The following is a 15,124-nucleotide window of genomic DNA, read 5'->3' as shown; positions in this document are numbered from 1 at the left end:
GGTAAAAACTGAAATAATTAAACATCATATCATATTATGACTCTGATTGTCTTTGTAAGACAATCAGATAATAATCATAATAATAATCATAATATGATAAGATACTTTAAATCACACTGCAGGTACAAAGAAGCCCAGGTACTAAATAGATGTTGTATTCAGAGCTGAGGAAACTCAACTTGCAGCAGATCCAGCTGCGTCATTAAATTAATTTCTGTCTGCTGCAAAACTATCACGTTTAGATGTTTTTACATGTGTGTTTATATGTCACATAGAATTATTTAGGCAATAAAACAAGTGAAGCAGTAACTGTACTATGAGGACAGGAAATTTAAGATTTGCCCATATAGACAAATTGGTCACTTTCTTCTCAGTCTCATCTCTACACCACATCTATCATGTATCATTAGTTGTGATGGTAAAATGGTTAAAAAAATTTTAAAAAGTTATTGAAACATACGTTCTACAGTGATGTTGACTGCGTTGCTGAAATCTCCTGATCCAGACTCACACCAGTACACTGCAGAACTGTTCAGTCCACTAATGTTACATGTTGATCCAGTCATCGTCCCCCAGTCAGAACAGAGGGACAGGTAACTGTCCTCAGGAAACCTCCTCACTCTCCACTCAGTAGAGTTTCCTTCACAGCTCAGAGACACAGAGTCAGAGGTGAAGTGTTGAACTCTGTCAGGACTCACAGTGAGAGACGCTGATGGAGGAAAATCTGAAACACAAAACATGTTGTACACACACATGTTGTGACTTATACAGAGCTAAACAACAACTTCAAAAGATTTCTCATTTTTATTAATATCATAAGTCAACAGGACACCTGGAGATTTCTTCAGCTTTACAAAGTTCATGACTTTGCTGACATAGATTTTACATGTTGGTCACAGACAATTAACTGGAAGATAAAGATGAAAAGAAAAGGAACAAAGGAACAAACTGACCTCCAGACCAGACAAACGTTGGTTTGCTGTGTTCAGTGTAAAACACTGGTTCTCCTCTTCCAGCTCTACACACATATCCTGCTGTGTGTGTCTGTCCATGAACCATGTAAGAATCCTCTTCAGTGCCACTGTCACTACCAGGTAGCAGCTCATATCTGTAGAGTCTGTCTGACAGTTTGGGAACAGTCTTATACCAGTAGAACCTCCATCCTGCAGATGGATGTTCAACCTCACACTTCAGAGTTACTGAGGCTCCAGGACTCAGCCAGGATGGAGACACAGTGAGGACAGACTGGGGTTTATCTGTTGGAAACAGGTTTTCTCAGTATCAACACGTTATGTCTACTGTGCAACATTAAATTCAATTTATCTGAACTTGAATAATCTTGTAATAGGTATTAGAAACTTTAAGATGGTCTAACTATGGAAAATCTAAATGTTTATTAACAAAACTGAAACATTTGTTCTTGTTGCACTTAGCACTAGCAGTAGTGGGAGTAGTAAACTGGTTCTCCTCTTCCTCTTCTGCACCAGTAATATTTCCAACCAGATGATGGATTCACAGAGCAGCTCAGAGTCACACTGCCCCCTTCTCTGATGTGGAGGTTTGAATAAATATAGAAAATATTTACTTATTGTTCCTGTGAATTAGTAAAAACCTAAATAACTTGATATAAACAAATACAACACATCTCATTCAACGATCTCTGCTAATTTTGTCCTGACCAGTCAGTCACCAAACTGATCCAAACCTAAATAAACAACAACCCAACAGGGAAACTTCACTTCCAACAACTTGAGCTTCATTAGAGTTTGAGGTTCGTCTGAACCAGTCATATTTCCAACCATCAGAGTCGTCCACAGAGCAGCTCAGTGTCACTCTGCCTCCTACTGGTATGATTGTTGGACCTGCTGTCAGTTTGACTTTGAGTATAGCTGAATTGATTTAAAATAAATAAATCATGAAATGTGGAGGTTGCAATCTAACTATGTGAACTACTTTCAGATCCAGTCAGTTTACTATTTTTCTATAAGTGGTTTTAACAATCTGTAAAACATACACTTTTTTTAAACTATTTCCCCATCACTCGGAATTCTTTACTTTTTTATAGTCTTGCATTTATTTTTTAAATTTTGCTTTATTTCAAAGAAGACAACAACTATTATATGAAACTGTTGATTTAGGGGTTGAATTTCCACAACTGTTACATCTACATGTCCACCATGTTTCTTTCTCATACAACAGTCGACTAAATAAGTCATTTAAGACACTTTTTGTCTTACTCACTCTTCACTGTCATCCAACTCTGTGGTGACTCTTTTCCTGAATGTTGACATTTGTAGAAACCTTCATGTGACTTTGACACTGCAGAGATAATCAGCTCCACTCTGGTATCATTTTGGAGAAGTTTGTCATTTTGATAGAAAAACACGTTGTTGGAAAGTTTTTGTCCTGTCTTCAATCTGCAGCCAAGAGAAACAGACTGTCCCTCAGTCACAGGACGAACAGGACTCATCAGGATCATATCTGCATCTAGAAAACAGTCAAACAGTAACAAGTTTCAGTCAGAGATCATCTGCAGAAGAAGCTGACGTAGAGTGATGCTACATTTATTTACTGATATTTAATCTAATACTTACAAACTATAAGTTACTTTTTGACACATAAACAGCTTTTCTACAATTTTTAGGAATAAATGATCCAACACTTGATTTGAATTGTGATGATTGACACTAAATCTTCAGACTAATCCTGATCTTCACCATTGATAAGAGACAGTATGGAACTGTCCTCTCTTTGGAAACAGAATAAGAGTAAAGCTGCAACTGGGATGAAGCCAAACGACAGTTTGTTACAGCAGCTCTAGAGAGAACAGGACATATGGACACATCAATATACTGTGTCATTTATCATTTGAGCCCTGATCAGATGTGTCACCAAATGTGGTCACCAGAGAAGCTGCTGTTTGACCACTACATTATAAAGTAGGAAACAAAAACAAAGACAACTGTAAAGACAAACTACCAAGATTATTAGTTGTGATATTTTTGTCTGTTGATGTCATGTTTTTTAATCTACTGTACCATGTAGCAGAGTTATAAACTAAACCCTGAAAAACTTCACTGTGTACAACTCAGTTCTAAGGAAGTAAATGATATAACTGCATTTAGAAGATGCTGTAAATACAGTAATGAAATGAAAAGAATCCAACATACTGTGTCCAGTGATGTTGACTGAATTAGTGAACTGTCCTGATCCAGACTCACACCAGTACACTGCAGAACTGTTCAGTCCACTAATGTTACATGTTGATCCAGTCATCGTCCCCCAGTCAGAACAGAGGGACAGGTAACTGTCCTCAGGAAACCTCCTCACTCTCCACTCAGTAGAGTTTCCTTCACAGCTCAGAGACACAGAGTCAGAGGTGAAGTGTTGAACTCTGTCAGGACTCACAGTGAGAGACGCTGATGGAGGAAAATCTGAAACACAAAACATGTTGTACACAGACATGTTGTGACTTATACAGAGCTAAACAACAACTTCAAAAGATTTCTCATTTTTATTAATATCATAAGTCAACAGGACACCTGGAGATTTCTTCAGCTTTACAAAGTTCATTACTTTGCTGACATAGATTTTACATGTTGGTCACAGACTAATAACTGGAAGATAAAGATGAAAAGAAAGGAACAAAGGAACAAACTGACCTCCAGACCAGACAAACGTTGGTTTGCTGTGTTCAGTGTAAAACACTGGTTCTCCTCTTCCAGCTCTACACACATATCCTGCTGTGTGTGTCTGTCCATGAACCATGTAAGAATCCTCTTCAGTGCCACTGTCACTACCAGGTAGCAGCTCATATCTGTAGAGTCTGTCTGACAGTTTGGGAACAGTCTTATACCAGTAGAACCTCCATCCTGCAGATGGATGTTCAACCTCACACTTCAGAGTTACTGAGGCTCCAGGACTCAGCCAGGATGGAGACACAGTGAGGACAGACTGGGGTCTATCTGTTGGGAACAGGTTTTCTCAGTATCACCACATGTTATGTCTACTGAGAAACATTAAATTCAATTTATCTGAACTTGAATAATCTTGTAATAGGTATTAGAAAATTTAAGATGGTCTAACTATGGAAAATCTAAATGTCAATATTCCCTGTTTATTTGTTGTGATTTGATTTGATTAACTATAGATGCCTCATGTATTACTCATCAGATTTTTTCAGGTTCTACTGAGTCCAATAAATAAAAACTCTTGAAGTTCAGTGACCAGTTTTCTCTCAAAATTGCTGTTCTGTGGTAACTGGACTTGTCTGAGATCCTGGACTTGAGTCCAGAAAAAGTGTCTAACAGTGATCTATGATCAGAGCTATCTGATCTACCTCATGAGCCAAAACCAAACCACATAATGACAGAGAGTCAGAACCTTCCACACAAAAAAACCCCATTAAATTTATCTTTATTCTTGTAGTAAACATGAAGAGAAGTTTTAAATTAAATTATAGATAATTTTCATTATTTTCTTCATTGTTCTACTTACGTGACACAGTCAGTTTGATGACTCTGCTCCACTCTGTTAACAAATAGTCTCCTCTGCCCCAACAACTGTAGTCTCCACTGTGGGACTCAGCAGCTCTGTCGATCCTGTATTCACTTTGTGTTGGATATGTGTTCAGGTTTGTTGGTCTCCATTCATACGTCCACTGAGTACGTTCATGGTTCTGGATCCAACATCTGACAGTGATTGTTTCACCAGTGTAGATCAGAGACCAGTTGGGATCCAGAGTCACAGTGGGCCTGATGGAAACTGTTGACATGGAAACAGTTTTCTATCTAATATCTGCTGTATCAGCAAATCAATAAACAATAATTCACAGATTTATAAAACGTCAAATGAGAGTTTGACTCATTTATGAACTTTTATCATGAAGTTTTGTGGAGAACAAGTGGAGGAGAAAGTATCATCTGATAACTCTGACTCTCACTCTTTGACATCTGTCCACTAAAAACACAAAGACCATCCCACCTAAAATCTACAAAAATATATTTTCAGGTCTTATTCTGATGAGAATCACTAATTAATACAGTAATAGAAAAATAATATCACCTGTTTTATTAATAGTAACTTCATTACTGTTCTCTGTGTAGTAAACTGGGTTTCCTCTTCCTCCTCTGCAGTAATAGACGCCTCCTTCTGAAACTCTGTTCTCTGATGACCAAGACCCTGAGTTACGTCTGAACCAGTATTTCCAGCCCTCAGACTCGTCCCCAGAGCAGCTCAGTGTCACTCTGCCTCCTGCTGGTATGACTTCACTGTCTGCTCTCAGTGAGGCTCTGGGTCTATTTGCTGTTTAGTTCAATGTAAAAACAAACATAGAAATGTTAGAACAAGACTTTCCCCACATTTCACTGACTTCACTATATTGACTAATTCATTTGCTGCTGATATTAAACATGAAACTGTTTTTTCAAACTGTCGTAGGGAAACTTCACTTCCAGCTCCTAAATAAATTCAGATTTAAACCAAGACAGATTGACACATTTCTATTAGTCCCATGATTCACTGGTTTACCTGTAGCCTTTACAGCACATTTTAGAATAAGGGAACACAACAAGTAAGTAAGTAAGAGTTCAATGTGGTGTTATATATTATATACAATGAATACAAAGAAAACTACTACAAATTCTAATTGTAAATGTGAAGTGTTGTATTTCAGAATATATAAAAATATCAAACTGACCTGATACAGTCAGTGTGATGGTTTTACTCCACTGTGTTGAAGAATAGGAGTCTCTTCTGTTTCTGCCCCTACACATGTAGTTTCCACTGCTGGACTCAGAAACACTGAGAGTCCAGTAATTAACATGTGTCTGATGTGAAGTTGACTGAGGTGTTTTCCATTCATAATCCCACTCAGTGTCTCCACCTCCCTGGATCTCACATCTGACAGTGATCTTCTCTCCACTGAAGATCTGAGACCAGTCAGGTTTTAGAGTCACAGAGACAGAAGAGGAAACTGAGAGACACAAATAAAAATATTGAATTAACTCAATTAACTTGATTGGTGTAAAATGTCCTGACAGATGTGTTTAAATATTAGAAACACAGGAACTAAACTCACCAGTTATCTCAACAGTGACCTCATCACTGTAATCAGTGTAGTAAACTGGTTTTCCTCTTCTTCCTCTGCACCTGTAGATTCCTCCTTGTGAGACTCTGATATTTCTGTTTTCTTCACCATCAACCTGAGCTTCATTAGAGTTTGAGGTTCGTCTGAACCAGTCATATTTCCAACCATCAGAGTCGTCCACAGAGCAGCTCAGTGTCACTCTGCCTCCTACTGGTATGATTGTTGGACCTGCTGTCAGTTTGACTTTGAGTATAGCTGAATTGATTTAAAATAATGAAATAAACAACTTAAATCATGAAATGTGTAGGTTTTAATCTAATTATGAAAACAACTTTCAGGTTCAGTCAGTTTAACTTATATTCCCCAAATATCAGATTACAATAAAAAGTAATATTTCTCCATGGTAGATCTCAGACCATTTGGGATTCAGAGTCACAACCACCCTGTTTGAGACTGTTGATGTTCAACAATTTACAAGAACAACAAAGATGTTAAATTGTATTCAGACAGATTTCTATTCTACATTGTGAGTTTCAAATCTTCTTGTCAAACTCACCCAGTGTGTTAATTCTTACTGACTGGCTGTACTGGGAGTAGTAAACTGGTTCTCCTCTTCCTCCTCTGCACCAGTACTGCCCTTCCTGTGAGACACTGATTTGTCCATTTGACTTGAAGACATCATCATGTCTCATCAGGAGTTCAGTGGATTGATCTCCTCTGTACCAGTAATATTTCCAACCAGATGATGGATTCACAGAGCAGCTCAGAGTCACACTGCCCCATACTGGTATGATTGTTGTTGTAAGTTTGGCTTTGGGTTTATCTGTTGACAAAACATGACAAAACATGTAAAAACATTTTCAAATGGAAATTACTTTAAAGTCATTTAAATTTTACATTTTGTCATTTGACAGACACTTTTATCCAAAGTGACTTATAAGTGAGATACAAGTCATGCGACAGACTCTACTATTGAAATCCTTCCACATGTTTCACTTTTTTTTTTATTTCTCCAAGTCTACAGTCAATACTACGATAGTTTTAGATTACAGGGCACCAACATGCACCATGTGTTGAAACTATCAAGTAATTCTGGTCAAAGTTTCTGAGCAAAAAAAAAAAAAATCTTTACATAGTAAAATCAAAATATATTTAAATAGTTCATAATCAGACAATTAGACAAAACACACTGAAAGAATAGGATCATAAATACTATCAGTTCTGTTGGTAAAACATTGATGACTCACCTGATACAGTTAAAGAGACAATATTACTTTTTTTTATTTGATTTGAGCTCCTGTGGAAACCAAAACAGTGGTATCGACCACTGTGACTTGTAGATAGAGGTTGTAATGTGAAGCGTTTATGTGAATTGTACTGAACAAACTCTCGACCATCTTTATTCCATCTGTATTTCCAGTCAGTGTCTTTTCCTTCCTTCATGTCACATATGAAGGTCACAGACTGTCCAGCAAAAAAACTGGACCAGTTGGGCTCAAGGGTCAAAACAGCATCTAAAACCAATAGAAACAAAAAAATAACTACAAAATTATGAATATAAAGTATTACAGTACAAACTATTTTACTCACAGAGAGAGATTAATCATAATGAAATAAATAATAATAAGAGAACTGATTATTTACCTTGAGCATGTCCAGAAGAGAAGATTGTGTTCAGCACTGAAATAAAGATTGAAACTTAGCACATCAAGAGGAAAACACAGCAAACAACTGGACTTTCATTAATGACTAAATGATCAGTGGTAAAAATCACATCAAACTGTATCTGATGATTTAACACAGTCGTCCTCTAAAGATCCTTCCTACAAAACAACCAAGCTGATAACAAGTGTGCTCTGTTCAAAGTGAAGAAATCTCTGATCCTCTGATCTCCTCACTACAACATTTTCTCTCATTTGTTCCATCAATCAGTGATTTACTCACAGAAAAACTGCAGCACACAGAGAAAAGTGTGTCCCATCCTCACATCCAACACTGACTCTGGGAGAAATTCTTCAAACTGCAGCAAATGAAGAGAAACTCTGTGAAAACACAAGTTACTGTACCTCCTGTGCTCATGGACTTTGGTTCTGTATTATTAGCTTATTTACTGGTACATTTGAGGACTTATATTGACAGTAACTAGTCATATGTGATATAATCCTTTATGTTGAGCTCATTGTTTGAACAAATATTGAGAATATCTGTTTTTTTTATAAACAATAAAAATGATATTGAGGCTGAAATCACAGCACAGCAACAATGGAAATGAAAACAGTTTATATGTGAAGTAAATATGAGAAACATAAGTTAAGAACATTATTAGTAGAGTGTTTGGATGACAGGATGGAAAACAGGAGACTTGTACAGTTTTTGTACTAGAAATACAAAAAATGCTGATGAACTGGTTTTCTGGAGTTTACATATATTTTAACAACAGAGACAGAGATGACTTCTTGAGCTACATTTCAAACACAACAACAACTGTTTAAATGACGTCATGGTTAAAATCTTTATGGTTAAAACATCAACTACAGTTTTCACTTTGTTGTGTTAAAAGTCAGAAACTAACAGGAGCAAACATTTCCTGTTTAATGTTTTACTCTTCCAAAGTTCTATGACTAAATAAAACTTTAGACTTACAGTAAAAAAAACAGGTAAATATTAACTATATGATTTGTTCTACAATAAAAACGTTTAACTTTTTATACCATATTTATAAAAATAGCAGATTTTACAGGTTTGATCTCAGAAACTTCCTAACTTCCACCTACAGCTCTTTATTCACATGTTTATTTATCTGCTACCAACAAAAACAAATTAGTCAATTTTAAAAGCAGGTGATGCATTGTTAAAATAAAAAAATAAATTGTTAAATAAAGTGGTGATGAAGGCTGTACTGATTCATTTATTGGATTGAATGTTTCACTAATTACATTATAATATATTTCTATTACACTATAAATGTAGTTATTGAGAAGAATAGAGGTGAGAAATATTTCAAAAACCTTATTTCTGAGAATTTTATTTGAAAAATCATCAACATCCTTAATTTTTATTTTCTAGAAACTGACCCTTTAGCAATAAAATAGAAACCCGCTAAACTGGTGTGTTCACTGGACACACCTCAGTAAGAAAATTAATTAAATTAAAAGGCAAACATATTTTACATTTTTATTATTAACTGCAATAAATTGGTGAAGAAAGTTTTTAAAGTGATTGATGAAAAAAAAACTGAAAAAACTAAAATATCTTTAGTACTTGTTATGCAAAATGTCGTAATTCAGAATTATGTGATATTTATATGTTATATGTTGATACATTCATCTGGAAACATCACTAATGTTGCAGCTGGTAAAGATGGAGCTAACTTTAACCAACTTTAACCACGTCAATGTAGGAGTAACATGAAATAGAAATATTATATTTAAGTACAAGTATCCCAATACTGTACCTGTGTCCAGTACTTGAGTAACTGTACTTTATGTACTTTCCACCACAGGTGTTCTCTGCTGAGTCATCAAAAATAAACAAATTGACAAAAAGAAAAACTAATGTAAAATGTTCTAGAGAAAGCTCATCTGGATTTTCAGCTACAATTTCTCGTCTTTATAAATAACATGACACATTTCTGGTGGTAAAACACTTTAAACACTTTCAAATGAATGAAATGATGAAATATAAGAGATTTGAAATCTCCTCATAATCTCTTTACACATACACAAGTTTCTAATGTCATAGTTGACATATCTACATGATGGTAGCTCAGCCTGAATACACTGATTGTGAATATATGTACATGTAGAAAACTAAGCAGTCCAGTAGAGTGTTACCACAGTCCTCCAAACTGAGAAACTGGACAAACTCCTGACTCTCTGCTCTTCTCATTATTAATATTTTCCTTCAATTGTATCATTCAGACAGAGAAAGTCGTGTACTCACAGAATATCTTCAGCATCCAGAGCAAGTATCACATCGTCACATTTAGTACTGACTCTGTCTCTGTGTTTCTGAGAACTCTGTTCTTTTTCAATCAGGAGAAAACTGTATCTGAAAAGAGACAACTGTGTAAAAAAGACCTTACATACTGTATGTCTGTATTTAGTCTGACCACAGAAAACGTGTGTGAAAACATGTTCACTTCCTGCTCAGCTACTGTTAATATGAACTGTGTTTGAAAAAAAGAGACAGAGAGAATATTAAAGAATTAAATAAAACAAACACAAAATCACATAAAACTTTTAATATTAATTATTTAAATTAATTATTATTATATATTATATTTCACTTTTCAAAAAGTGTAACATATATTTTACATTGTGTGTTTATTTGTGCATGTTATACTGCGTGGTGTTCACTGCCCTCACCCCCTTCATATTTCCTGTATTGTGGTGAATGTGATGTCTGTGTATGTTTGAAGAGCGTGTTTGTAAATAGATCTTGTGTGTGAATGTATAATACTCCAGTATATTAAAAATATTTAATTCAGTTGTTGCATTGTCTCTGTTTTATGTGAAAACCCTATTATATATATACAAACACATATTTAAACCTGTTGTACATTATTCAATATCAAAAGCTGACTTCATCAGTTCCTCCCTCAGTATGTGAATAATTCAGCTATGCACGATGCTGTTTTGTCATATTTCAAAACTGAGGTTGTTGCTGCTGATTGTGTGGAAACTGGATATTGTGACACATGTTGGTAGTGCTGCCTGGAATAAAAGCACATAGTGGAAGAAGAAAGGACAAAAACAAGAAAGTTAGACAACAATCACCATAGTACCACTGACCTACACTTTGCTGCACCTGTAGTAAAATCTGGTTCATCAGGATTCAGAACAATCTGGAAACTAAGCAGACGTTCTGTTATTAGTAGACATCATGATCTGAAACATGAGTAGATACTTTGGTTCACTAGTTGACATTAGTCCTAAAATAAATATTTGATTTAGAATAAATATAAAATCTTTATTACAAAACTAATGCTAAGAAAAATATAACTAAAAGATTGAATGATTAAAATGACTCCCAGGTGTTAGTGATCTGTGCAGCAAAGTCATGCGGTAGTGAAGGCAGGAAAACAGAGCAAAGCTTTGCAGAGGGGGGAGGTGAGGTGAGTGTGACTGAGAGAGGGAGGTGAAAGAAAGAATCTTGTAACATCTGCTGGTAGAGAGGATATGACTGAACTGACATTTATACAACATGGAGGCATTTGTGCATTTGTACTTACTAAGACATTTAGACCTGTTTCTAGTTTCTTCATTCATTTGTTTCAATTCATTTGTGATTGTGCAGAAAACCACAAAATGAAAGTGAGTCCAAGAGATGAAGTGAGAGACTCTGTTGAGCTGAGGAGGTGAACTCATTATGACAATATGTGCAATAATTAGCTCACTGATGATCCTGATCAATGACACATTACTGACAGCAGATCAGTTAGATCACTGCATCTCCATCTGAGCACTGCTGTCAGCTGCTGTCTCCTCCCTACCTCACCCCCACCTCCTCAAAATCTGAACCAGGTTGATGTTTTTGTAGCAAACTTGAATGATGACTCAGTCTGATTTATTTCTTGTCCTCTTTCCTGCAATATGCACAAACATAGTGATACATTGTTAAGACGTCTCTGTTTTGCATCTTGTCTCAGAACACAGAACTCAGAAGCTTCACAATGTTCTTTCCTACTCAGTACATTTTTTCATACTGCTTTTTAGAAATGCTTATCCAGGTCCCACAGTTGAAGGACGTTAGGGCCCACGAGACAGCAGTGTCTTTTATATATCTATAAAGAGTCTCAGAGAAAGCAGGTGTGTAAGGAGGCCTCTGTAGTGATGTAGTGTACTGTAGTCAGGGGTGTCATGCCACATTCTTTAATCTAGCAGTTTTACTTGATGTAGTGTCATTTTTATGGTTTTTAATTTCACATCTCATCTTGGGTATTTGCGTAGTCATTAGACACAGCGATGTTAGATCGTAAGTGGTTTGTTGCACCATCAGTGTTTTTCCCCTTTTCCAGGTTTAGTTTGTGTGCTTTGGTTTGATGATGTGCACCTAATGACAATGAAGTGTGGCTACAGACACAAGTGGTTTCAGGGATTTGGTGTCTCAATAACCCACAGCTCATGATTTCATCAAACACAGATTAATAGATGCCTTAAAAATCACTACCACCATCTCTCAGATATTTCTTTATCAGAATAATAATCACCAGGAAACATAACCACACATGCTACTGTTTAATAACTAAAACAAAGACCAAACTTTCTGTAGTAAGAGTATTTGGTCACATCTCAGCTCCTGCTCCTCTACACTTCTTCTGCCTCATAAAACACAAAGATACTGAATCACCAAAGTGAGACAGAAGACTATAAAACAAATCTGTGTGAAGAGATTGTGTTTCTATCAAACATGTTCACATTATAATGAAAAAAAAAATGAATACAAGTTAAAGAGAGTAGATAAACAGTTCAATTGTATAAAATGCGGTTACTCGATGTTTAAACAGCACAAATGTACAAATGTAACAGTTATTGAATAAAAAACCTGCATATCTTATCAAACACAGATGTATTTCTTATTTTGATGTTGTCATCTATTGCAGTTGTTTGCTGACACAGATCTCTTTATTCATCTGGAGGGAAAACAGAAGTTAAAGAAATGTAGAGTTATTCAAGATTAAAACTGATTTCTATCCACTTACAACCAATTTCATTATCTGTCACATAAATCATTACAAATAAATTCCAATATAAATTATTACCAAGAGATGATCCTGGTTTGACTTCAGAATAATCGTTTTCATATTCTACTGAAGGACTTGATTTTCCTGTAAATAAAGTTCAAAATAAATGTGTTTAAATTGTTTGACAGTCAAAGTTCAGTTTACAGTGGTAACACACTGATTTCTACTGTTTTAAATGCTAAATTCATGAGACAGAAGAGGAAACTTGTTACAATAGTAGTTTGAACAACAATATTTGTTTCTCAAATTTTTCCTGCACAAAGATGTCACCACATGCAGCAGCTGAACAACAATAGCTGCAGGTGGAGGTAAACTATGGCCTTTGTTTTTTTTCTTCTTTCATTTTAACTTATGGTGGAGTGAAATATATCACATTATTATTTATAAAAAACACACATTTAAAGTTTTACATAAAACATAGAGAAATATATGGATAACAAAAATAATAAAAAGAAACAATTCTGTCGTCATGATCCTTGTTCCCACTTCCTGTGTTGAACTTTTATTTTGTGCTACTTCCTGTCTGTCCTCTTGATTTAATCAACCTTCATCAGTTTCTCTTTCAGTCTCTAGAGAAAAAGTCTCCAGCCTTGTGTTGTCCATTGTTACTCTTTGGATCTTGTCTTTGTCTTGGCCTTTAGTGGATCCAGTCTGCCCTGTGTTTTGGCTCTTTGATGTCTCTCTGATCAGCTTCTTGACTACAGACCTTGTACCTCTGTCTAGTGAGTGTTTTCCAGCAAATTCTGCAGTGATTTTTAGTTGTTACTTTTCCAGTTTACTCTGAGTCGTTTATTATTCCCTAATCTTTGCTCATTGACTTTCTAGTTCTGTTGTTACCTTGTATCTTTGTATTACCCATGATTCCTGACATGTTTTGATTCTTTGTTTCTGTGCCTTGTCGTGTTTAGTTGTCACTTTGTGTTCATGTGTACACATGTTTAGTCACTTTTTTTACCCTCTTTTCCTGACTAGCTCATGTATCTTCCTACAAATTTTCCCTTAATAAAAAAGGGAAACCATTTTAAATTGTGTCTGGCATTTTAAACAGGTCCTAAAAACCATGAATATAAATACTAAAATAAAAATGTATATACTGTACCATTTTCAGTGCTTACAGAGCCTTTGATTGATTCGTAAACAGAAGTATCATCTACAAAAAAGTGATTATATAAAAAAAAAAGAAAAACATTTTAATTCCATCATATAAATTTAGCAGTTTTCTACATCAGAATACCTGAAATTCAATTAATCTAATAAATCAGGATTAAAACTGACCATGGAGAAGAGAAGCATATGTGTTGTGTTGTGTTTCATCCTGGTTGGTCATGTGACCTGTAGCAGAGCTCTGATTGGTTCTCTGAGACCTGGTGGACCCCAACACATGAGAAATAGATTAGACTGAATGAGGAACATGTAATGTGCTGTTGTTCTGTTCACAATGAGAGAGGAGAGAGTTGTACCAACCTGATGAAGCAGGAACCTGTGAAAACACATTTGATATTATTTAGTATATTCTACTACATTTTATGCAAAATGTCAAATGATTCCATTGTTGCTACAGTAAATATATCAGAATATAATTCTCTGATCAACAATTTCAACTGTCATCAAATATAAGAAGTCAAACATTTCACCTTTTGACTTTCTGCAGCAACAAAGCAGCAGCAGGAGAAAAATCAGTAAAATGCCACAAACCAACCCAACGACCAGTGACACAGGAAATGAAGAGTTTTCAGTCGTAGACGTCACTGTAATAAATAACAAGTATTATTTCTGTATAATCAGAGTGTTTTACAACAACAGAAAGTCAAAGTCACATCAAGTCTTAGTATCAAATACAAGACTTTCATCCAGGACAAAGACGATAAATGAAAAGACATTTAGCAACAACCTACACTGTATTTCAACTCACTCACTGCTACATGTACATGAATATTTAGACATAGAACAGAGTAAATCACCATAAAATACAACTTTAAACTTATTTCAATATGAATTTCTACAAAGTAACTCTGTTTAATATTTTTGTTCTTCTGTTTCATTATGAACACCTTAATGTATAAAACCATTTCTACTACAAGAGGCATATGGGTGTTAAAGCTGGAGGACTTGTTGTATTTTAAACACTAATAATGTTAAATCAACTGAAACTAATCCAACTTCTGATTCAGTGATGACTTTTCTACCTCACACTGTAAAACAGTTCAGAAGTTATTTCAATCATACTCACATTTTACTGCCATCCAGCTCTGTGGTGATGTTAATGTTCTAATCCACGAGTCTGTTTTAAC

The 15,124-nt window shown here is 35.4% G+C and overlaps 1 protein-coding gene and 1 long non-coding RNA gene across 2 annotated transcripts in view; both read right to left on the bottom strand.

Moving 5' to 3' along the window:
* LOC117153014 (basement membrane-specific heparan sulfate proteoglycan core protein-like) overlaps positions 1-15,124 on the bottom strand; it is a 328,715-nt gene that overhangs the window by 176,907 nt on the left and 136,684 nt on the right. Inside the window, exons 23-24 of the mRNA XM_033326552.1 lie at positions 5,065-5,304; positions 4,498-4,764 (exon numbers count right to left, since the gene is read on the bottom strand). Coding sequence (XP_033182443.1) covers positions 4,498-4,764; positions 5,065-5,304 — 507 coding nt within the window. The remainder of the gene's footprint in view (positions 1-4,497; positions 4,765-5,064; positions 5,305-15,124) is intronic.
* Positions 12,870-14,798, bottom strand: LOC113157410. Its single transcript, XR_004463420.1, has 5 exons — positions 14,468-14,798; positions 14,298-14,313; positions 14,109-14,197; positions 13,933-13,983; positions 12,870-12,917 (listed from the first exon to the last, which is right to left on the bottom strand). It is a non-coding gene; the product is annotated as an uncharacterized LOC113157410 (long non-coding RNA).

Source organism: Anabas testudineus, chromosome 18, assembly GCF_900324465.2.
Source record: "Anabas testudineus chromosome 18, fAnaTes1.2, whole genome shotgun sequence".
In the NCBI taxonomy this organism is placed as follows: domain Eukaryota; kingdom Metazoa; phylum Chordata; class Actinopteri; order Anabantiformes; family Anabantidae; genus Anabas; species Anabas testudineus.
Note: the sequence above shows the minus strand (reverse complement) of the source record. Positions and strands in the feature narration are given on the sequence as shown.